We start from the raw sequence: 23,158 nt of genomic DNA on the forward strand, positions 1-23,158 counted from the left end.
TAAATCAATTGTGCTTCTGGTCTGAAAAGATGTTTACTTAGGTTGAGTTAAACTTAGAAACAAGTTTAAGTAGGGTGAATTAAGTTAATTCAAGTAGTTGGGATGGAAGTAGGGTGAATTAAGTTAATTCAAGTAGTTGGGATGGACTGAATTATGAGAGACCGTCTCGCTGGTGACTGATCCATGTGACTTCTGCAGAGGCAAAGCCAAGGCAAGAGGCTACTAATGTCCCCCCAACTGTAACCATCCTTTGGGCTCTGGTATGAAAGAACTAGCTAAGGTTTCCTATAATTATTATACATACCTCACAAAAGGACAAAACCCATTAATTGACTTGCATGGAGTCAAACAGCAAATGAGCTATGGAAGGAGGTACAGCATCTAGAGTCTGTGACTTCTGAACAGTTAAGCCAACACTTATAGCACAAAACCAGGCTTTCGTGCAGATTGATTTCAGGACAAATTGGGTGAGGAGTACAACAGCCATGGCTCTCCTTGCATGGAGTCTTGCCCATGTTTCTACATAAACACACCAAATCAGAAAATTTGCAAAGTGGTACAAAGGATTTTTTTTGTGTGTGTGAGGAAGACCAGCCCTGAGCTAACATCCAATGCCAATCCTCCTCTTTTTTGCTGAGGAAGACTGGCCCTGGGCTAACATCCGTGCCCATCTTCCTCTACTTTATATGGGACGCCGCCACAGCATGGCCTGACAAGCGGTGCGCCGGTGTGCACCTGGGATCCGGGCCAGTGAACCCCGGGCTGCCACAGAGGAGCGCGAGCACTTAACCGCTTGTGCCACTGGGCCGGCCCAAGGTACAAAGGATTTAAAGGAGTTTTTTTTTTCTCTTTCGTCTACTTTACATTGGAAAATTTATAACATCAATGCCACAGAGAAAAAACAAAGTTCAATGTCAGCTAAATTATATACTCCTTTAATTAAAAAGATAATAAAAGAATAGACTTTAAACAGTCTATAATTAACTTCATACACTTGGAATGGCTTCCAATCAGAAAACTGCAATTTAAGTAAATGTACCAACATTTCCTAATTACAACTGATTTACAACAGATTGGTAACTTGACCAAAGTTTTAAATGCAGACAAAATGGTAAGTACCCTGAATTTTATTCTGAACATAATAGGCAGAATAAAATAAAGAGGTTTTTACATACTGTAATCCAAATAATATAAAGCTGACTCAATTTTTCAGCATGAGTTTGAGAGCACAATTGGGCAACTGTATCTGAAAGTAGCCACTAACAAGAGACAATTAATTAGTTGCACCTGGAAAAAAAATAAAATAATGAGTACTCTCAATATGGATTTCATATACGATAAAATTACTTAAGTAATCATTTTTATGTTAAAATATGTTTTCCAGAAGGCAATAATGAACAAATTTTTTATCAATTACCCCAAATGAAATGAATTATATTTTAATAATTCACGATTGTCTAAAATAACAACTTGGTCTTCCACCTAATAACAGTAAACTTTTCATATGAAGGTCTTTGAACACTTAATCCCTGATATAACAAAAATCAATAATGATGATAGGAACGGTTTTGTTCTTTTTCCTTTTAAGATGCTTCACTTTGTGAGCAGGAATTCAGAAGTCTTCTCACTATCTTTTAGAGTACGCTGTGGGGCAGGTATCCCATCTTGCAGATGAGATTATAGTAAAGAGATAGACCTCGACAGCCATGGTTGGGTCAGGGGCACAAGCAGGGCTGCCGCCACACCAAACACAGTTCTCTTCAACAGGCTTTAAGGAGTTCATAACCCATTAGAGCCTTCCTACTCTGCCTGGCTTAAATTCTAATGACATCAGTGTCATTAACAATTAAGGAACAAAAGTAGATCATTCTCTCCAAATCTGTGTTTCTGAAATAGTTTATCAAGTTGACCAGTTGACTGCTTTGGTCCAGGGGAGATCTCAAAGCAGATGGGAATATATCACTTAGGGGAGTGCCCAAAATAATTCCTGGGTGCTGAGGGGCACAGAGGGTGGCTAGATCAAGAAGAGCAGCAAGGAGCCCGACGCCATGATTAAAACTTGTTAGAGGGGCTGGCCTGGTGACCTAGTGGTTGAGTTTGGCGTGCTCCACTTTGGCAGCCCTGCTTCACGGGTTCGGATCCCAGGTGTGAATCCACACCACTCACTCATCAGCCATGCTGTGGCAGTGACCCACATACAAAATAGAGGCGGATTAGCACAGATGTTAGCTCAGGGCTAAACTTCCTCAAGCAAAAAAAGAGGAAGACTGGCAACAGATGTTAGCTCAGGGCTAATCTTCTTCAGCAAAAATAAATAAATAAATAAAACTCGTTAGAAAGAATCTGTATTTAAAGACCTGACTGCTTATCTCTCAAAGGTCATATAAACACTTGGCACTTTTTCCAAGGCTAGACAGTGAACCAGTGACAAGCAGTGTGCATTCAACAGCACCCCCAGTCACAACATACAATGGGGTATAAAAGGGCAATCCTAATCGTAACAGAACATAACACTGACATTAGTAACCATTCCTGACTTCTTTATCTGGCTTAAAAAAATGATTGTGGTAAAGAAGCAGTCTTGCAGCCTCCAGATATTAATTTTAAAATTTGTGTTGGTCATAAAGAAGGATCATTTCTTAGGGAAAGCTGATTTATACATAACTGTAGACCAACAGTCATGCAAAATGCAACCTTTCATAATGGAAATCAATGCTCTCTTATGCATGTTGAGAAACTATACAAATGTCTAGTCTAGTAGATGTAGATATTTTATCTCATCACCCACAATCACAGTTTGGCAGCGTAGGTTAAGAGAGTCACACAATGAATCATTTAGTCTAACAAGTCAGTTTGCACAGAGAATTATAAATGCATATATGCTTTCTATGCCACATACCACAACTGTGGTTTATGCAAAATAGTATATCAACAGATACAAAAAAGCAGTGAGAAAGAAACAGGGGCCTGGTTACAGAGCCTCACAACACATAATCACCAAATGACCTATAGAGTGCAGAAAGACTCCGCCCCAGACAGCTTCTTCCACAGCCTTGTAAAGGAGTATTTAAGACTGCTGTTTTTTATTTTGCATGATAAAACAACAGGAAAGAGGGGGAGCCGGCCCCATGGGTTAGCGGTTAAGTGCATGCGCTCCGCTACTGGCGGCCCAGGTTCGGATCCCGGCGCCCACTGACGTACCGCTTGAACGGCCATGCTGAGGCCGCGTCCCACATACAGCAACTAGAAGGATGTGCAACTATGACATACAACTATCTACTGGGGCTTTGGGGAAAAAAAGGAGGAGGATTGGCAATAGATGTTAGCTCAGAGCTGGTCTTCCTCAGCAAAAAGAGGAGGATTGGTATGAATGTTAGCTCAGGGCTGATCTTCCTCACAAAAAAAAAAAAAAAACAAACAAAAAACAGGAAAGAGGATTTTCTTGCATTGCCCTTTACTGCTTCAGGTTGAAAAGTTACTGACCAGGAAGGTCATTTCCAGCATTTTCCACAGTTTGGAGATCACTAGTACAGATGCAGAAGGTAATGTATACACATTCAGGACTTGTGAACCTCATCTTGTGCTCTGTTAAATGGAACATATGATTGGCCAAGTCTTCTTGTGACAAGGCCCTTTTAGAAACCATCATCTTGACTTCTCACGCCTTCATGAGATTTATGCTGAATTCTACTCTGAAGAAAATCATTAACATAAAACAGCCTATGTGGCACACTGAAGGTAGAGAAAATGATGTTAGATATAAGATAACCAGACCCAAAGCCCCTCTCACTCTCAGCGAAACAAGGTCCTTTCAGGTGGGCTTTCACAGACACTCATCTGCTGACCATGCTCGAGAAATAATTTGTTCTCTGCTAGTAAATAGTGGGGATATATTTTAATAAAAGGAAATATAGTCAGTCCCCAAAATAAAAATCAGAGTTAGGTCACTGGCAACAATTATGCAACATGAATTAGGCACCGACCAGGTGCCAACACTGGACAAACCATTACACAAATTACACATATGTAATTCTATGAACTCAATAAGTCGCTCAGATGCCACAAAGCTTCTGAGGCCATGAAAAGAAACCCACACTACCTAAAAGGTGGGTAGAGGGTAGAGAACAGATTTCTGATTGACTCAGGAAGGATGTACAAGAATCATGGTTCACATGTGCCAACTACCCTGCAAATAATTAACCCCCTCTCTCTGTCATCCTAGCTTTATGGCCTTTAAGGGATATCCTTGAAGTGGTGGCTCTCAAACCTGAGGGAGGGTAGTTCCCTTAAGGGCTCATTAAAACCCAGGTGGCTGGGTCTTACCCCCAGATTCCTGATTCAGTGAGGCCTGGGCGGGGAAAACGTGTTCCCAGGTCTTGTTGATGCTGTTGGTCCAGAGACCATACTTGCAGATTGGGGGCCTGTATCTTCTAGATTGGGGGCCTGTATCACCAGCATGACCTTGGAAATTGAGGAATCCATCTGGGGTTTGGACTTGCCAATGACATCCCTCTAGGGTGGTGGCTAGACTAGATTATATCCTGGGTTGTTCACGAAGGTATGCTAATATACCAGATGAAGGCTACCTGTGCTCCCTCCCCCCAAGTAAGCCCTTAAAACGTTGTTATGAGTAGGGATTGAGTGGATATATCCAATTAACAATTAGAAACAAATACATTTACAAAGAAGTTAATGGTCAAGTCCATAAAACAGTTAAACTGACAACTACAAGTGTCTATCCCAGTGGTGACCGTGTGGACTAGTGTTTTGTTTTCATTTGGAAGCATCTGGGAACAAGAATGGCCATCCTTCCACAGCAGCAATTTCATCCCAATAATACCTGACTTGCTTTTCATGGCTGCCACCTCCAGGTAAGAGTCTCGGAGGCTGGTGAAGGACAGCTGTTCCACAGGCTTCAAGGTCTTCTTTCAGAATGTCACTGTGATTATAGAGCCTATAAAATAAAACAGGTGCTGCATGAGATGTTTATTTAAGCACAGATGGCCCAGCTTCTAGAATCTACGGAGGTTCTTCGTGGTTTATTGACATATCTGTAATATAATCTAGACACAAAAATGCAGCAACTAGACTATCTCTCGACAAAGATGCAAAATGGGGCATTTTGAAAACCTTGTTTGTGTGTATGTGGCAGTTTTAAATCCATCAGTGGAAGTAACTTTTAACCCTTTGAAGACTTTAATGACCTTCAAATCGACAGCTATGCAATCTCATTCCACATTCCACCTGACTGATAGGAATGCTAGATAATCTTAACAGCAGAAAAGGCTAATTTTCTATTGTCAATCATAACAAAGTTAGATCTCCACAACTCATGTGAAATTTACTTAAATCGTCACTGCTAAGAAATTGAAAACTGCTGGCTGGATACTGGTTATGTCCTCTATTTCTGAACGCAGAAAAATGACTATTATTTCTCCATTCAGATCCCACTGCAATACAATTTTCTTTATTTTTAGTAAGAAGAGGAAGGGAGGGAAAGAGGGATTTAGCCTTCATTATCTATTTCCAGTCTACTGGGGGACTGGTCTAGTCTAACAATTTGGCCACTGTTTTAGGTTAGGTCTGTCACGGTATCATAGTAGCTTCCAAAGAGACTGGTTAGAAACTTCCTTTAAAAAAATATCTATTTGGGGGAAAGCATGATTCTAAAAAGCTATAGGAGAAGATATCAAAGACAAAACAGTATTTCTACTTTAAAGAAGCTGATGACATACGTAGTTGGGAATATTCAACATGTACTCCAAAAAGAAAATGAAGCAACTTGTAAAGCAATGTGTTAATTAGCAACATCTTACTAACTTGTAGTTAGTACAACAGTGGGTTAAGTTACTGGATCCATATCAAAAGGATGAAAGAGATGTGCTCTGTTTGTCTATTAGAGGGTGAGTGACAAGTGTAGGCTCAGGCACCCTGACTCTGAAGCAGGCTTTTATCCTGGGAAGGAAATATAAATGTCGTGTCATGTCCGTCCCCCACCCCCACCCCCCCCACCCCCCATTCAAGCCCTATTCTGGACCCTAGGCCACCCTATGGGCGCTCCAGTTCCTTGCCGTGTCTCAAGCTCTTGTCTAAACTCTAAGCCTAAGATTCTTAGTCCTTCTGGGCCACATCCTGTGTTGGATCCTTCACCTCTGAGCTCTGCTGCCAAAAACCTCCCATTTTTTGATCGGGTTGTTTTGTTTTTTGTTGTTGAGTTGTATGAGTTCTTTATATATTTTGGAAATTAACCCCCTGTTGGATATATGATTTGCAAATATTTTCTCCTAGTTGGTGGGTTGTTTTTTCATTTTGTTCATGAATGGCCAACAGGCATATGACAAGATGTTCAACATCACTAATTATCAGGGAAATGCAAATCAAAACTACAATGCGATTTCACCTTACATCCATCAGAATGGCTATAATTAACAAGACAAGAAATAACAAATATTGGAGAGGATGTGGAGAAAAGGGAACCCTCATACATAACTGGTGCAAATGCAAACTGGTGCAGCCACTATGGAAAACAGTATGGAGATTTCTTATAAAATTAAAAATAGAAATACCATATGATCCATATATCCCACTACTGAGTGTTCATCCAAAAACATGAAAGCAACAATTCAAAGAGATTTATGCATCCCTATGTTCATCACAGCAATATTCACAACAGCCAGGACATGGAAGCAACCCAAGTGCCCATCAACGGATGAATGGATAAAGAAGACATAGTATATAGATACAGTGGAATACTACTCAGCCATAAAAAAGACAAAATCATGCCATTTGTGACAAAATAGATGGACCTTGAGGGTATTATACCAGGCAAAATAAGCCAGACAGAGAAAGATAAACACCGTATGATTTCACTCATATGTGGAAGATAAACACGTGGATACGGAGAACAGATTACTGGTTACCAGAGGGGAAGGGAGTAGGCGGAGAGTGAAAGGAGTAAAGGGGCACATATGTATGGTCACAGATAAAAACTAGACTATTGGTGGTGAACACAAAGCAATCTATACAGAAACTGATATATGATATTGTATACCTGAAATTTATACAATGTTATATGCCAATGTGACCTCAATAAAATAATTTAAAAAATAAATTAAAAAACAAACAAACAAAAAACCTTCCAGACTCCTGGCCTATATGACTTATAGTACCTATAATACTTCTTTTTCCTTTGGCAAAATCTGGTTCCTAATTCTTCCTGGAAGGCTTTATCTCGTCACCACTCAATTCACAAAATAACACCTGCCCTTAAGAAAAGGAAGACAGGCCCATCGGAGGTAAGCCAATTTCAGAGCAGCAAAGGAGAGCACATAATCACTGGGAAGGCAATCAGGAGTTGTGAGGCAATAGAGAGACAGAGAGCTCCTTGGCATCACAAGGGCTTGACTATGGAGGAGGAACTTCAGCTGGGCAAGATTTAGACAGAAGGGGAGATGACCCTTTAAGCTAAGGGGTGGCACAGGCAAAGGTGTGAGGAAATGCCATGGTAGGAGGGGTGTCGGGACCAGCAAGGACACAAGTCTGGCCAGGTGGGGGTTGCTGTTTGTGGTGATAAGATAGTAATGGGAAATAAAATTCAATATGAAACTCGGCTGAGAAAATAGTAATAAATCTGGCGGATTTCTGAGCTATGGCTGGTTTCTTGAAAGCAGTGTTTTTGAGAGGGTTAGCCTGGCAGCCGTGCACAGATGCAGTTGGTGAGGGGACAGACACGAGACCCAGACCACAGCCAGGAGACTGAACTTGTGCTCTAGATAGCAGGGGAAGAGTGTGTAAGTGTGAGAGCAGTGGTGGGGGTGGCAGAGAGGGAGAACAGTCATTCACGGCTCAGCTGGGGGGAAGTCAAGCGCCTACAGCTGGTGGGGTGGGCTCTCGAAAAACTGGGGTGTGTGCCTCACTCAAAGGGCCAGTCACTCTCAGCTCCCGCAGTGGAATGTGTCTCAGTGACGTTGATCTTCCTAGTTTTCAAGAGAAGCTGGAAATTCACAATTGCTAGTTTTATTTTTATGTGACATCTCCCAAATTTAAAAATCTGGCAGCTAATTCAAAAGGAGGTTAAATACTATGCTGGACAAACAGAGCTGGTCTGCAGGCTTGGGGTCTCCAGCTTAGACTGCCTCTAGTCTCACCTCCCGCCCCAGGTGGTAGACCCTGAGCAAGGACCAGGGCTTGATGTTTCTGCACCTCCTCTGAAATGCTGGTACAATGGCGGAAGTTAGCAGACGCTCACCAATGCTGGGGTACCACAGTGGGGTATAGGCAGGGTGTTCCGGTGGGAGCAGCCTCCCTCCAGGGAGGAGTATTTTATCTCCACCATTCTTAGGAATGGTGATAAGAGAAAACAGTTTTAGTGGTTTTATTACTGTTTATAAATGCTCTACAGACAATGCACCCTTTGTTGCCTGTATGCCCACCCCCCACCCCACCATGGTATGCCAGTGCTAAATAATACCTGATTGTCCAGTCAGGACAGATGCCAGATAACCTTTGTTCTCTTCCAATCTGATCAACCCAAATATCAGGCTTACTTAGACTAGTTCTTCTCATACTTGTCCAGGAGCTTCTCCAGTCAGGACAGATGCCAGATAACCTTTGTTCTTTTCCAATCTGATCAACCCAAATATCAGGCTTACTTAGACTAGCTCTTCTCATACTTGTCTAGGAGCTTCTCTGACTACCTCATTCATAGGGATCTTTCTTATCCCTGAATTCCTTTAGCACAATACAGACCACATCCTACATTGTACTGTTCTCTAGTTATGTCATGTCTGTCTAGTCTTCTCAACAAGACCAAAAGCTTGTTGAGAACAACAATTGGACTTCTGAATTTTTATCTTACTTGAAGTTTCATGTCGCACTCAGCACAATACTGAAGACATACTTAACACCATGAGTTGAATGACAGGCCAAGATTTAAACCTAGATTAGAGAAATCCATGACACCTATTTTTACAGTATGTTTTTATATGGTTGCTGTTAGACCAGTCCAGGGCTTCCATGGCGTCCATGGCTTGGCAACGAGCGATCAATAAGACGGCCACAAGTACTGTCTGCACAGAGCTTATGGTCTACTCTCGATTAACTCAGAACCTTCTCTGGCTAAAAGACAAGTTGGTCTGTGCTGAGGGTTTCTACTAGTTATTTCTCCACGTGATACCTGACTTTAGCTTACAAAATATTCATCAGTCCTTTGCTGAAAAAATCTCTATTAAAGAATTCAAACACTATGGAGCTAAAGATTAAAGACTATGTGTTATAAAAAACACTATCCTAGAATTCAAGACCTCAATTTCTTTCATGTCTTCTATTTGCATTCCCATCAAAATAATTCCAGCTGGAGGGGCATCAGTCTGACCAGCCCATGCCCAGTCCTTCCTGGGGAATATGTAGACGGGCCTGGCACTAACACACTGGGCCTTACCATCAGTTTGTCTCTGTGACCTCCAGCAAGTGGACAAACGTGATGGATGACAAGTAATCTCTAGAAGCACAAAAGGCACTTTAAAGAGGTATATTTTATTTTACCCAACAGTGCAGGCAGATAATAAATAAATTTTTTTGGCCAAATTTAAAGTAATTGCTTTCTAGCTTCATTTTCATCTTTCAGTCACACAGAATTTAAGAGATAATTTAAAAGAAAACAACTCCACTCCAGGCTAATGGGAACACTCAAAGGAAGGTACAATTTTTTTTGGAAGCAAGGAAGAGAGAAAAAGTGCCATGCTTTTCCTTTCAGTACTGCAAACTGAGAATTACTTTTTGGCAAAAATGACCCTGTATGAGGGCTGTAGAAAATAAACTTTTCCTTAACCCCACCAGGTAACTTCCACACATTCCCGTGGGTGTTCTATCAGAGTGGACATGTTTCAGTTGCGGCACTAAAGGCATGACTTTCAGGTTTTATTTTCTCTAGGGAACAACAGTCTCAAAATGGTGTGGTAATCACTGCCCATAACTAGTAATGAGTTTACTTCATAATTTACATAATATAATGTTACTTTTAAAAAGTTTTATAAAATACATTTACTGTATTTTTAATGAGACTGAAGAATAATAAAGCACCATAGTTGGTCACATCCAGAACAACGTTTTGGGGAAGGAAATTGTATTGCTAAATGAGCAACGACAAAAGGCATCATCTGCAGAGGTGGTCTGTAGTTCTGAGTGTGGGGTTTAGGAACAGCCCATATACAGAACGGTGGGCAAAGGGCAACACGACCGACCTTTGCTTCCCATTCCAGTGCCTGCAGAACACTGGCCTGCACACTCAACTTCTTCCTTCTCATGGGTTTGACCCTACACTCCTTCCAAAACATAAGAAGGTTTTGATCTTTAAACTAAGAACACATGGCCCGGATAGAAAAGATTACTTTTAAAACCATCACTTTGGGGCTGGCCCAGTGGCATAGTAGTTAAGTTGGAGCGCTCTGCTTCGGCAGCCCAGGGTTCTCAGGTTCTGATCCCGGGTACGGACCTACACACCGCTCATCAAGCCATGCTGTGGTGGCATCCCACATACAACACAGACGAAGACTGGCACAGATGTTAGCTCAGGAACAATCTTCCTCACCAATAAATAAATAAATAAATAAATAAAGTCTTAGTTGCATATTTTATCTCTATTAAAAAAATAAATAAATAAAACCATCACTTGATCATGTTCTGGTTCTGTTTTTCACATTTAATTCCCAAGGAAATTTGTTGATTACAATCAACAACATTTAAAATCCTCCTAAGACCCATGAGAATTGTTAAGTTTAAACAGAAGTAACAGAATGCATTCATGCACCCAACACTTAAAGACCACAACTGCTACAAAATATAACTAACGAGCCAAAGCCGATAACTAACGAGCCAAAGCCGGCTGTTGTCAGTCAAACCCTGATATGCTAATTCAATTTGTGTAGCTTACTGGTCATCCTGAAGCAATTTAGCACCTTCACCAATAAGAGAAAACCTCCAGTGACCTCCCACCCACAGGTACACAAACACAACAGAGAACCAGAGAGGTCTGTAGAAGCCCTACCTCCATAAAGATGCAAATTAAGATTTAAACAGTGTAACAATTGGCGAGAGCTAATCCTTTTACAGAGGTGTAAATGGCTATTGAGAACTGAATTCCGGCTGCTAGCTTTTGTTAAGTAGCATTACAGACAAGTTTCACCCAAGAGCAATGCCACCAATTCTGAAGACTATTGATAAAATAGTTTCATAAAGCCAGTGCAATTTGTTTACTCTGATATCAAGTTTCCTGACCATAAATCCAAACATGTAAATATAAACCACATCGAGAATTAGTGCCCTGGGAAAATAAACTGGGAGGAACTATCTCAAGCCTGACACCCGATGGCTGGAACAGCTGTATGTGCGGCCACAGTGAAGTCTGTATACGGGGTTTTGTTTGCCACACAAAACAGTTGTAGAAAAGACAAACACATACATAGTTAAAGAGTATTTTTCTTTTAACGGGCTGTCTTACAAAACCTATGTTTTGGTGGCTCCCTTGGTCCCCATTGTGCAGCCCCCTGGGTGGTCCCTTCCAGGGGGCCACTTGAAGGGAACACAATGCCAAAAATGAGGGAAGGAGGGGACAGCAACACAAAGGCCAACAGAGCGGGGCGGTCTGCAGCGGCAGGCTGCAGACTAGGGGTCAGCAAACAAGGCTCTCTGTTTAGCCCTGGAAACAAGGGCTCCTTCTCTATACCTGGAAACAGCGTGATTAAGCTGACAGCTTGAATTATGGGCTGCATTTTGTAGGGTATGGTCCGTCTGCGTTAAGGTCCTCTTTATTGTAGCAGAGGCCTCACAAGCAAAACCCTTGCCTTTTCCCCCTCTTTGGCTTCAAAACATCATTCTGTTCCATTTTAATTTTCAGAACTACTCCTTCTCCCATATCACCTTTCCTTTTTTTTTTTTTTAAGTTGCTTACTGAGGTGCTGGGAGGCCTGAGAGAATTTATAATAGGGTGTTTCCCTCTACCCTTAAACAGAGAGATAACCAGCCTGAACCCATAATGAGATTTTAGCAGCCGAGTCATTAGCGATGGCTGCATAAAGGATGGCTCCTTTATGAAATGGATGTGTTCTTTTTTTTTTTATTATTTATTTTTTACCCCAAAGCCCCAGTAGATAGTTGCATGTCATAGATGCACATCCCTCTAGTTGCTGTACGTGGGACACGGCCTCAGCATGGCCAGAGAAGCGGTGCGTCGGTGCGCAACCGGGATCCGAACCCAGGCCACCAGCAACGGAGTGTGAGCACTTAACCGCCAAGCCACGGGGCCGGCCCTGAAATGGATGTGTTCTTAATTTGCTCTTTGATAGGTCTGTGGATCCCAAACAACACCTGAGTTGATAAAAATCCTCTTTGCTGGGAAGGTGAACACTGGAAACATTTACTCTTGCTCCCTGGATTTCCTTTAAATCAGCACAGATGTGTCACCAGTGGGGTGTTGTCATTAGGGTGCTGGCTGCACCCTCCAATCTGAGGTGCACACAACGGATTTATGGAGCCAGTCACCTAAAGTGACCTAGCTTTAAATATCTGCTGCAAAAAAGAACATGGAGGGTAAATGTCTTATCGTACAACTTTATGCCTTTGATGGTGCTCAGGGCAAGCTACCCCAGGAAGCACCACTCTGGTATGCGGATTATTTCGAGCTGAAGACAATAAGGACTCAGAGAACTCAGGAAGAATATTTGAGTTTCCCCTCCCAAACTGCCTAAAGAATTTAAAACAAAAGATCTGTTTCAGGAAGGAGTTATTATCATGACTGCTATAAAGATAATGTAGGATAGAGGTTACAATAGAAAAGGCACCAACAAACCCATCTTATCGGAAGCTCTGTCTCTCTGGCCACATGCTCTAGATGGCCCTGCGAGGAGTTACCAGACAATCATTTACAAGGGAAGTCTCCATTTGTAAAGGTATCTCCCTCTCTGTATTGGGAAGAGAGGGGATGACCTCATTTCTAGAGACTTATCAATGTAGAAGGTGAGGCCTTAAAACTGCATAATAAACCTTACTCTTGTTTATAGTGCTTTAGTGATAATCTCCTGTAACTAACACCCCTGCCCCCAACATCCTCCTTGTCTTTGGTTGGACATGGTATTTAAGACGAGAATCTCTGCTACTGTGTTGATAAACGCAGTGTCCCTGCTTTCTCCCATGTATACATGTTATTAAACTTGGTATTATTTTCTCCTGCTAACCTGTCTTGTTATTTGGCCAGCCATAAGAACCTTAAGGAAAAGGACAGAGGGAGATTCCTCCTCTTCCCCCGACACCTTTCAGAAATGTAATACAATCAAGCCTTGTATTTTGACTAAATTTAAAGAATACTATGAACATAATAAATTTTTTTATTAGACATTATTATAATTGGTTCTATAATTAAACTCTAGAGGGCGCTTTTTGTAAAAGGGCATCTGATATTTTCAGGGTAGAATCATCTTTGCTGGAGCTTAAGGACTAACAGAGGATCATAAAACAAAACACCAGACTTTTGCTGTTACACGTCTCTCCGTCTGTCTCCACATGTGTGTATGTGCCGGTGCGGGTGTACGTGCGTCTGTAAGAGAAGAGACAAGGAGGACCAGACTGGGCTGGCAAAGATTATGCTACGTGAGGGGATCCAGGGAGAAGGCAAATCAGAAGGCATAATGGGATGGTGGATGGGCTTACTGAGGGCTCAGGCAACGTTCAGACTCTGAAATAAGTTAGTATGTCACTTCTCTGGGATAAGTGAGTCTCCTTAGAAGCCAATTAACTCTGATGAATGGGAATGGGGTCTAGGGCAGTCACCCTCCACTGAGGGAGAGCTCAGACCTGTAGGGCAGGTCCCTCCCTGGGTTCTGACTCAGTGTTCGGGGCCCACCTCCATGATGACAATGAGATGGGAGTGGCAGCACCCTGGGAGGGCACCAGCAGGAAGGAGACTGAACACTTGGCTATTAATGATTGCCTCCTGCTATGTGAGTATGGTAGAAATCAAAGACAGAATTACTGACAAAATTGTGCTGGTTTTCTGCTGGCTCCTTCAGAGGGCCAATACTGTATTAAAATGAAGAAGCTGAATCAATTTATTATTCAAATGCTCATTCACCTAAGAAGCTGCTAAAAGGAAGCCAAAAGAAACAAGAAAGTGAATGATAACAAACCATCATTATGAATGAATAAAGGGGATTAACCGGGAGGAAAGGCAGGCGGGATGCAAGCTAGGAAATAATGCCCTCCTGGGTAGACCCTGGGAGCCAGGTGAAAAGGCTTCTCGTCAGTGTGGAAGTTCAGGGGATGTAAGACAAGCACATCCCCAATTCCAGGTAAGTACACCTTTCAAAACAGCAGAAACCAGTTTCAGCTGTGCCCATGATTACAGATGTAATAATGCTCCAAAACAACCATGTCCAGCATACATCCATGTAATATATAACATCTGATCAGCAAGCACCATCAATCCCAGACCCAGCACTGGAAATTCTTTTAGGGATTCAATTATCCTAGAAAGTAGTGCTTTTCAATGTTTAAGGTGGCAGAACACCTGGAATTCTTAGAACTTTCTGTAAAATATCATGAAGTACTGATATACGTCATTTCATCACACAAATTAGGAACATTTTTACTAGCGGACAATGAATATATGTATACAATATAAAAATCAAACCACTAACACAAATACCCATGATGAAAAACCAATCTATCAAACCTAACAGGATCAGCTGATTTCACATTTTTCATTATTATTCATTTGGTACTCTCATTCATTTTCTCTTCCAGTAGGCAAGCTATAGCAGGTAACCAAAGTTTTATTAAAATAATTTTGAGGAAGTTCTCAAAATTACAAAGATTTATTTTCCTAAAAATTGGAAAAGACCACTTGACTCAATAGCAGGAGAATTCTACTGGAATATATCTGAGAATCACTGCACTAAAGAAAACGAATCTAGCATTGTTTTAAGCAGCAGATTCAAACACACTTCCAGTCCACAAAAATGACAAGAAAATTAAAATGAATTTACACTGACAAAGGAAAATAGAAAAAAGTTAGACAACTAGTTGAAGGCCATTAAACACAAGGTGTTCAGAAGTGCTCCTCACATCTCTCTTGTAGGTTAAAGTAACACTGTAAGTCTCCTAACTGGGACTCAAAATAGTGAGATTCAGTACAAAAGCACAAGAAAACATATCAAGGTCTCACTTATTGCTTTTTGAGTTTTTCTTATCTGCTTGGCCTATCTGCACAGATTCCCTCACAAAAGCCATCACTGAATGGAAGCTTTCCCACTCAGTTATCAAGCTCAAATGTTCCTTATCAAATCCCACCTTAAAATAAGTTTCGTTTTTCTAGAAGCCTATCACCAATAGCTCAACAACTGCTCTTCAAAAGGTGAGAAATATAAGTTTAAGAGAATAAAAGGGAAGATGAGCCATAAGGAACTGATCAAGTCTAAGATCAAGGCGCTGGCTGGCTTGGTTCCTGGTGAGGGCCCACTTCCTAGCTTGCAGACGGCTGCCTTCTTGTTGTGTCCTCACAGGGCAGAGAGAGGAGGAGAGCTCTCTCAGGTCTCTTCTCATAAGGGCACTAATCCCATCACGGGGGCCTGACCCTCATAACCTCATCTAACCTTAATTACCCACTAAGGGCCCATCTCCAAATACCATCACATTGGGGGTTCAGGCTTCAACATATGAATTCTGCAGGGACACAACTCAGTCCATAAGAACACCGCTGCCACCATCTTGTTCCTGGCCTAAGGATGAGGTCAGCACTGAGGATGACAGAGCAGGGAAACGGAAAGGACCTGGGTCTTTGATGACAAAAGTGAAGGGCAGTATCAACCAATCCCAGGGCCTGCTTTACTCCCGGACTTCCAGAAATAAACAAAAATGTGTTTATTGTTTAAAGCAGTTCGAGACAGTGTTCCCGTTATTTGTAGCCTGGTATATCAAGATAATTAATAGGTAAATGTTCAACAAGGCCAGAAAGCCAAGTTTGAAAAAAGAACTCTGATGGATGGCTTTTCCATAATTCAAATTTACATTTCATTGAAAAGAATTTAAGGGAGGTATCTTAAAATGACGATCCTACCCCTGTCACTCTGCTCCCCTACCATGTCTCCTTTTTATAAATACCAGTAACAGCAGAATCTTTGCTCTTGGTGTGGCTGGGCCAGCACAAAGCAGGATCGAGGGGCTGTTCATGTGCTGGGTGTGGAGGGATAAGAAAAAGACCCCTGTAGCCCCTGAATGTGTTCCCCTGGCCTGCAGTGGCGCTATACTCTGCCACATGAGCCACTCCTTCAGCTGGAGTGACCAACAGTTCCCTAGACATGGGCCATGCTGGTCTGTCTTCAGGCCTGTGCTCCAGCCATTCCTCTCTTAAAATCTGGAATGGCTAATCTCCTTTCATCAGCCAAACCAATCACCATGGCTATTCTGGTTTTCTATTGCTTGTAATAGCTAACCTGAATTTAGTGGTGTAAAACAACAATCGACAACTTTTTGTTATGCTCATGGCTTCTGCGGGTCAGGAATTTGGACAGGGCACAGGGCAGGTGGCTTGTCTCTGCTCTGCAATGTCAGGGACCTCAGTCTGAATATCATGGGGTGATGTGGAACACAGGTGACTGGAATTATCTGGAGGCTTCTACACTCACATCTGGAGCCTGGGCTGGACTAAATTCAGGCTCAGCTGGGCCTGCTGACTGCAACACTGACACACGGCCTCTCCCTGAGGCTTGTTTGCTGTTAGCCCCACTTTCTTGGAAACCTGGCCATATTCCAGTCTCTCCTACCTTATTTGAATCTTAAACAACCAAGACTTGACCCCTAGAGTCTCCTCTCCAACTTTTGAAACCATAGGTAAACTTGTTCCACTCAGAATAAACTACTTTTAGATCTCAAATTTGTATTGAAAGAGGTCTCATTTTTCTGCAGCCCTCGTGGAATTTGGGCTGCTGGTTCCCTCCCTAGCAGAGATGCAGGCCTGCTATATTCTCTCATCAGCCTCCCTAGTCTCTCTTTCCCCCTGCCCTCCCTTTCTCCCTCTCCCCAATCGCCTCCTCCCTCCTCTCCCTCTACATCTCTTATTTGGCTCCCGGAGTGCTGGGATAGGGCCTCTTAACACTCCATTGAGACATCTCCCCAAAAATGTTGTAACTCACTTAAACATCAAATGATAAGAGGGATTCTAGGAAAACAGTGGCAGCACAGCCTTTATTTTTAAAAATCTCCCTGAATTCCCTTATATAAATATAAAAAAAAGATAGAACAACTAGGAGAGCAAACCAAAAATTCATGCATAATATCTATGACAAAATTATGTGACAAAATATGAGTGAGTGGAACAAACTACTGATAGCAACTAAACCCCCATTATATCTGCAATTGTACAGAAGGAAGTGGAGGGACAGCAAAAGTATGAATGACGTTCCTGAGAATGCAAGAACCTCCACATCGTCAAGCGGTACTCACTGGCAGGCTGAGGTGAGAAGGGCAGCCCATCTGGAAGGGGGCTGCAGGTCCATTTCAAGGGTTAGAACAGAGGGACTGCGGTAGGTGCAGGAGCAATCCGGGCCCTACCACTCCAGAACCTTACCAGTCTAAGTGCCCTTTCAGCAGAGCTCTGCACTGAGGAGAAGCTGCTGGGAGTGAACTCTAAATTGAACTTAACTGGGACAATAACGGCAGAGGAAGAATCTTCCCATTTCAAGTGGAGGAGGGGAAAAGAGCCAAGGGATCTAAGAAAGTAAGAGGCCACATACAAACATTCTGGGAGAACAACAGAAGAGGGAGCTCTGGAGCCATAAAACTAGGAAAGCCAGCCTGGCCCACCTGCCCCTCCTGAGTGCAGGAGAACTCCTCTCACCAGACATAGGCCCAGAAAAGATTCCAGGTCTCTTTATCAGTAAAGCGCAGGTAACGACACCTCCACTGCATAGGGCTGAGGCAGCAGATGAGATAATGTATGTAAAGCAGCTGGCACAGCATCGGGTACACAGTAAACACTCAAAGATGATCGAAATTATTACCATTATTATAAACATTAGCATATCAAGTTTATATAACAACCTCAAGCCTAACTCTAACAAAAGATTAAAGATTTCAGTCAGGCCACAGTGAAGTGTGGTAAAACACCACTGTCCCACTCCAGAGGACATTTCCCAAGTTGTCCACCCCGGACTCAGCACCCTCCTCCGCAGAACAGTACTACCCAGTACATAATTGCTCAATTCTGCCTCTCGCCTTCCCTTTCCCCAGCTGCAGGCTGACCCTTTTCCAGCTGCTCACACATCCTTGCTTCAGAGAGCCTCTTACAGCTCCCTGGTCTACGATTTTCCTTTATGATCAATTTTCCGCCCTGATTATCTTGTTTTTGGAAGGTATCTCAGGTTTTAGGAAAACTTCTGATCACACCCAATTGGATGATGATTTCCTGGTTGAACTCGCAGACTTCTGGAGCCTCGCTGGTGACCTCATGTACTGATGCTAAGCACAAGCTCTACTTACGGTGCATCATACCCAACACTTCTCAGTGAAAAGGGCTAAATAAAACAAACTGTCCATTTTGTCAGGATTCTGATTCATTGATGCTAGAAATTAAATTTATCAAATTGCTAAGAGTCAGAGTAGGAGAGACAGAAGCCAAGTTCATTTCTGACTTAAAAAAAAAAAGAGGTTGGCCATTCCCTTTATATGTCATGTATGTCCCTGCATCTTGACTTCCAGAACCACACTATCAGATTACCATTAACTATCAAATGCCAACATGTGCCAGCCACTGTACCAGGTGCTTTAGCTGAAAAAATCAATCTGATGAAGATAGTAAACTAGAACTTTGAAGTCAAATTTAATTAGTCAAAAGATGATACTGGTCAAAAGGAGATCCAAGACTATAATCACAAAAGGTCATGGCTCTGCCAGTCTTCCTGTGGTCTAGAGCAGGGAAAGAGAAAGAGAACATTCCAAACAAATCACTAAGTTCCTGATTTGTTTCTTGTGATCATCTCTAGTTAAAGAAAGGGAATTAGGGACAGGGCTAGCCTGACAGGAGAAATAAAAGGGAACAGGTTCATATTCTGGATAATTTTTCATAAATGTGTACAAAACATAATATTCTGAAATCGCATATTCTCCATGTCAGCAGACGGTTATGAGTTTGGAAGGCTTTCTAGTAACCACACATAATAAAATAAGAAAGTACTGTGTATAATCTAAAAGGACAAATTGTTAAAAGACTTGGGAGGGCTCATCACAAGGAAAGAAAGATGAAATGGAAGGGGAGAAAACTGTTCCACCAATAGATTTAAAAGGTAAAAGACAAATTAAATTAGAAATGACTTTGTCAAAGCTATGCATTTCATAACTAAAACTGAAAGTGGCCAAACGATATCTGGTTTCCCCGGCCTTCAGACAGGAAGCAGCAGCCAAGTGGAAGCGACTATGAGGGAGAAGGGAGGAAGAGACACAAGGTAGGCTTCAGGGTGCTGATACTATTTCTTGACTGGGTGGGGGTTACCAGCTGTGTTCACTCTGTGATAATTAATGGAACAGTACACTCATGCTTTGTTCACTAGTATGTAGGCTATACTTCAATAATAAAATTTATTTTAAAAAGAGCACATGACAAGGACTTCTGCTTCTTGTAAAGGCATCCTGGCTAATGCGGGCCAATCCTTGCACTAAGAACAAAAAAAAGTATAAAAAATATCTCTTTGATAGCTTAGAGAGATAAGGCAGTGATGAATTACAGGATCAAAACCTAGAAAAAAAGGAAATTCAGAGAGATAAGCCTAACATCTGGGGCAATTTTTCTTTGAAGGGCATGTGCCAATTCCAGAAAAGGCAGCTGAGAGTCTGAGAAGCTGAGTGGAGCTTCAGGCAATCCCACAGAGTGGGAGAATAAAAACTGAAGTCCAGGTCTACCAACGAAGGGGAACCCTAATAAATCACCCACACTTTGAACTGGAACTTCAAAGGGCTGCTTCCTGTGGATAACGGTGAAACGGAGTCTGGCCCTCAAAGGGACCAAGGCCTGGCTTCACACTGTCTCAATTCTTCAACCTGGATGAAAGGGACCCAGGATCACTTCTGCCCCAGGTGCCTGCCAGAAGCAAATGCAAATCCTCTTTAGAGGAGGAAAACTTCCTTGTCCTCAAATCACTCCCAGAATTCTCCTACACAATATCCATTCAAAAATTGCCAGAGATTTGAGAAAAACAAGACAAGAGCGATTAAAAAGCGAGAGAAAGAAAAGAAAACAGAAGCAGACCCATGGGGAAGAAATGGAGATACAGTCTCTAAGGTACTTATACTGCCTGGAAAGAAAGTAAAAATATTAATTAACAATAGATTTTGAAAGGTCAGAAACTTATAGATGAAACAAAAATTAGTAAATATATAGGTGATTAGAATCATGTAATTATTAAGCTCGAGCTAATGGAAACATACAGAACCCTACCCAATGAAGAGTGAATATACATGTTTTCAAGCATTATGGGCATTTATAAAAATTGGCCATTACTATGGCCAATCAACAAAGACCAAAGGACAGATGTTGTTCAGAACACATTCTCTGCCAACAATGTGATAAAATTGGAAATCTATAATGAAAAGAGAATCCTCTTTTCCCCTAATATGTTTAGAAACAACCAAAAATCATTTTACATAATACCTATGTCAAAGAAAAAGATATAATAATTATAAACATTTAGATAATTAAATTAAAATACTTAAAACTGAATGGGAGTGATAGCATTATTTGTCAAAACCAGTGGGGTGCAAGTCAAGCAGTACTTACATGGAAATTTAAAGCCTCAAAAGTATATGTTCTAAAATGGGAAAGATTGAAAATTAGGCATTCAACTCAGTTAGAAAAAAACCACATGGTAAAACCAAGCAAAGTAAAAAGGGAATAATAAACGTAATAACAGAAACAAATGAGATTTTTAAAAAGCAACAGATGGGATGAAATCTGATTATTTGGAGAAATTAATAAAATAGACAAATCTCATGCAGGATTGATTGATGAAAAAAGTTGGGCAGACATAAAATTATGAATGAAAAAGAAACATAATTATTGACACGGTAAAAATTCTAAAATATAGGGTCCAGCCCCGTGCCCTAGTGGTTAAGTTTGGCATGCTCTACTTTGGCGGCCCAGGTTCAGTTCCCGGGCGTGGACCTACACCACTTGTCGGCAGCCATGCTGTGGTGGTGACCCACACCCAAGATACAGGAAGACTGGCAACAGATGTTAGCTCAGGGATGATCTTCCTCAGAAAAAAAAAAAGAAAAAAAATTGTAAAATATAAAAGCTGCCCACAAATTTGAAAACTTAGAAAAGTATTAAGAAACTAGAAAATTTTTCTAGTACACTCTACTGTGGGAGATCAAGATTTGGCCACCCTGAAATCTATCTCTTTACCTTGGCTGTTTTCTCTAGGGACATTTGACCTCCCCCACTAACTGCCTAAAGAATGTGACATAGTAACTCCTTCCTGGAACAGATCTATCATGATGGCTGTAAAGATAATGTAGGATAAATGTTACAATAGGAAAGGCACCAACAAGCCCCTCTTATCAGAAGTTCTGTCTCTCTGGCCACATTCTCTGGATGACCCTGCGAGGAGTTGCCAGACAATCATTTACATTTACAAGGAAAGTCTCCATTTGTAAAGGTATCTCCCTCTCTGTATTGGGAAGAGGGGGGATGAGCTCATTTCTAGAGACTTATCAATGTGGAAGGTGAGGCCTTGGGGCTGCATAATAAACCTTACTCTTGTTTACTGTGCTTTAGTGGTAATCTCCTGTAACTGACTCCCCCCACCCCCAAAATCCTCCTTTGTCATTGGCTGAACATGGTATTTAAGACGAGAATTTCTGCTATTGTGTTGATAAACGCAGTGTCCCTGCTTTCTCCCATGTATACGTGTTATTAAACTTGGTATTATTTTCTCCTGCTAACCTGTCTTGTTGATTATTTGGCCAGCCAGAAGAACCTTAAGGGAAAGGGCAGAGGGAGATTCTCCCTCTTCCCCCAACACTACATTTTCAAAATTGACTCAAGATGAATGAAAACATCAATATACGTATAAGCATTTAAGAAATGGAAAAAGCAGACAAAAATTGAGAGAATTTTCATCAGTGCACCTGTCTTGCAAGAAATGTTACAAGTTCCTCTGGTTTTAACCTCTGCGAGTGTTCTCGGTATCCCCGACTCCTGCCTTTGCTCTAGGGCACCCACCTCTTCTGACTGAGGCCAGAAGCCTATGGCGAGAAGGGTGGGAAAGGCTGGGGAACCAGGTTCAGGTCGGTCAATGGAGACTTCTTTTAACATCTCCCGTACAGACACTGAGTGACAGTTAATGCCTACTTCGCTGACCATCTGGTCTGAGGACTGCTGCCCTCTTGGAAGCCTGGTTCTGGACTTGTAAAAATTTAAACCAAAATAAAGATAAGGAAAGTCTTAGATTTTTCAGATCAAAGTAGGTGAGCTAACAGGAGAGGCACAGGCAAGACTGGGGAATGAAGTGCCAGGCAGAACAGGAAGGGGATACACTGACAGCCCCACCTGCTGGCACCAGGTTATCTTTTCAAAAGTGTAATGCACAACCTTACTTTGGGAACAAAAGCGATCATTTGTGGGGCAGCAAGAAAAAGCTCAGGGGGCCACTTGTTGAGGGGCAGAGGTCAGGTCCAGGAAAAACAAGAGACAGTGGTGAAGAAAAAAAGCAAGTGAAGCAGACACCTGAAGGCATCATCACATCTGAAGGAACACTGAATCGATAAACATGCTTCCAGCTCCGCTTAGAGTGACTTGCGGGTAAATGCTACAAGAAACACAGTTTTATGCAAGAATTTCAGATGCAAGAACCTCCTTCCCATATTTAACTTTGAAGAGGGGCTAAATTAAAATCACTAGAGGAGATTCACTTCATGTGATCACATTTTTATGACCCTGAGAAACCAAGGCTTTCATTTATTTAGTGTAAAAGGCAGCATTACGTTTTGCTGTCAGCCATACTCCAGGGGGGAAGGAACAAAGCAACTCTGCGAGTACTTTGCTCAGCTTGAAGAAGGGCACACAGCACTTCCTCAGCTTATTTGAGGCTGGAAGGCACAAAAATCAATACGGACAGAG

The 23,158-nt window shown here is 41.9% G+C and overlaps 1 protein-coding gene across 1 annotated transcript in view; it reads right to left on the reverse strand.

Moving 5' to 3' along the window:
* The window catches only part of LOC131403876 (centrosomal protein kizuna-like), a 68,158-nt gene that overhangs the window by 30,511 nt on the left and 14,489 nt on the right, over positions 1-23,158 (reverse strand). The window contains 1 exon segment of the mRNA XM_058538112.1: positions 4,841-4,954. Coding sequence (XP_058394095.1) covers positions 4,841-4,954 — 114 coding nt within the window.

The sequence above is a fragment of the Diceros bicornis genome, unplaced genomic scaffold (genome assembly GCF_020826845.1).
Source record: "Diceros bicornis minor isolate mBicDic1 unplaced genomic scaffold, mDicBic1.mat.cur scaffold_93_ctg1, whole genome shotgun sequence".
Classification (NCBI taxonomy): Eukaryota; Metazoa; Chordata; class Mammalia; order Perissodactyla; family Rhinocerotidae; genus Diceros; species Diceros bicornis.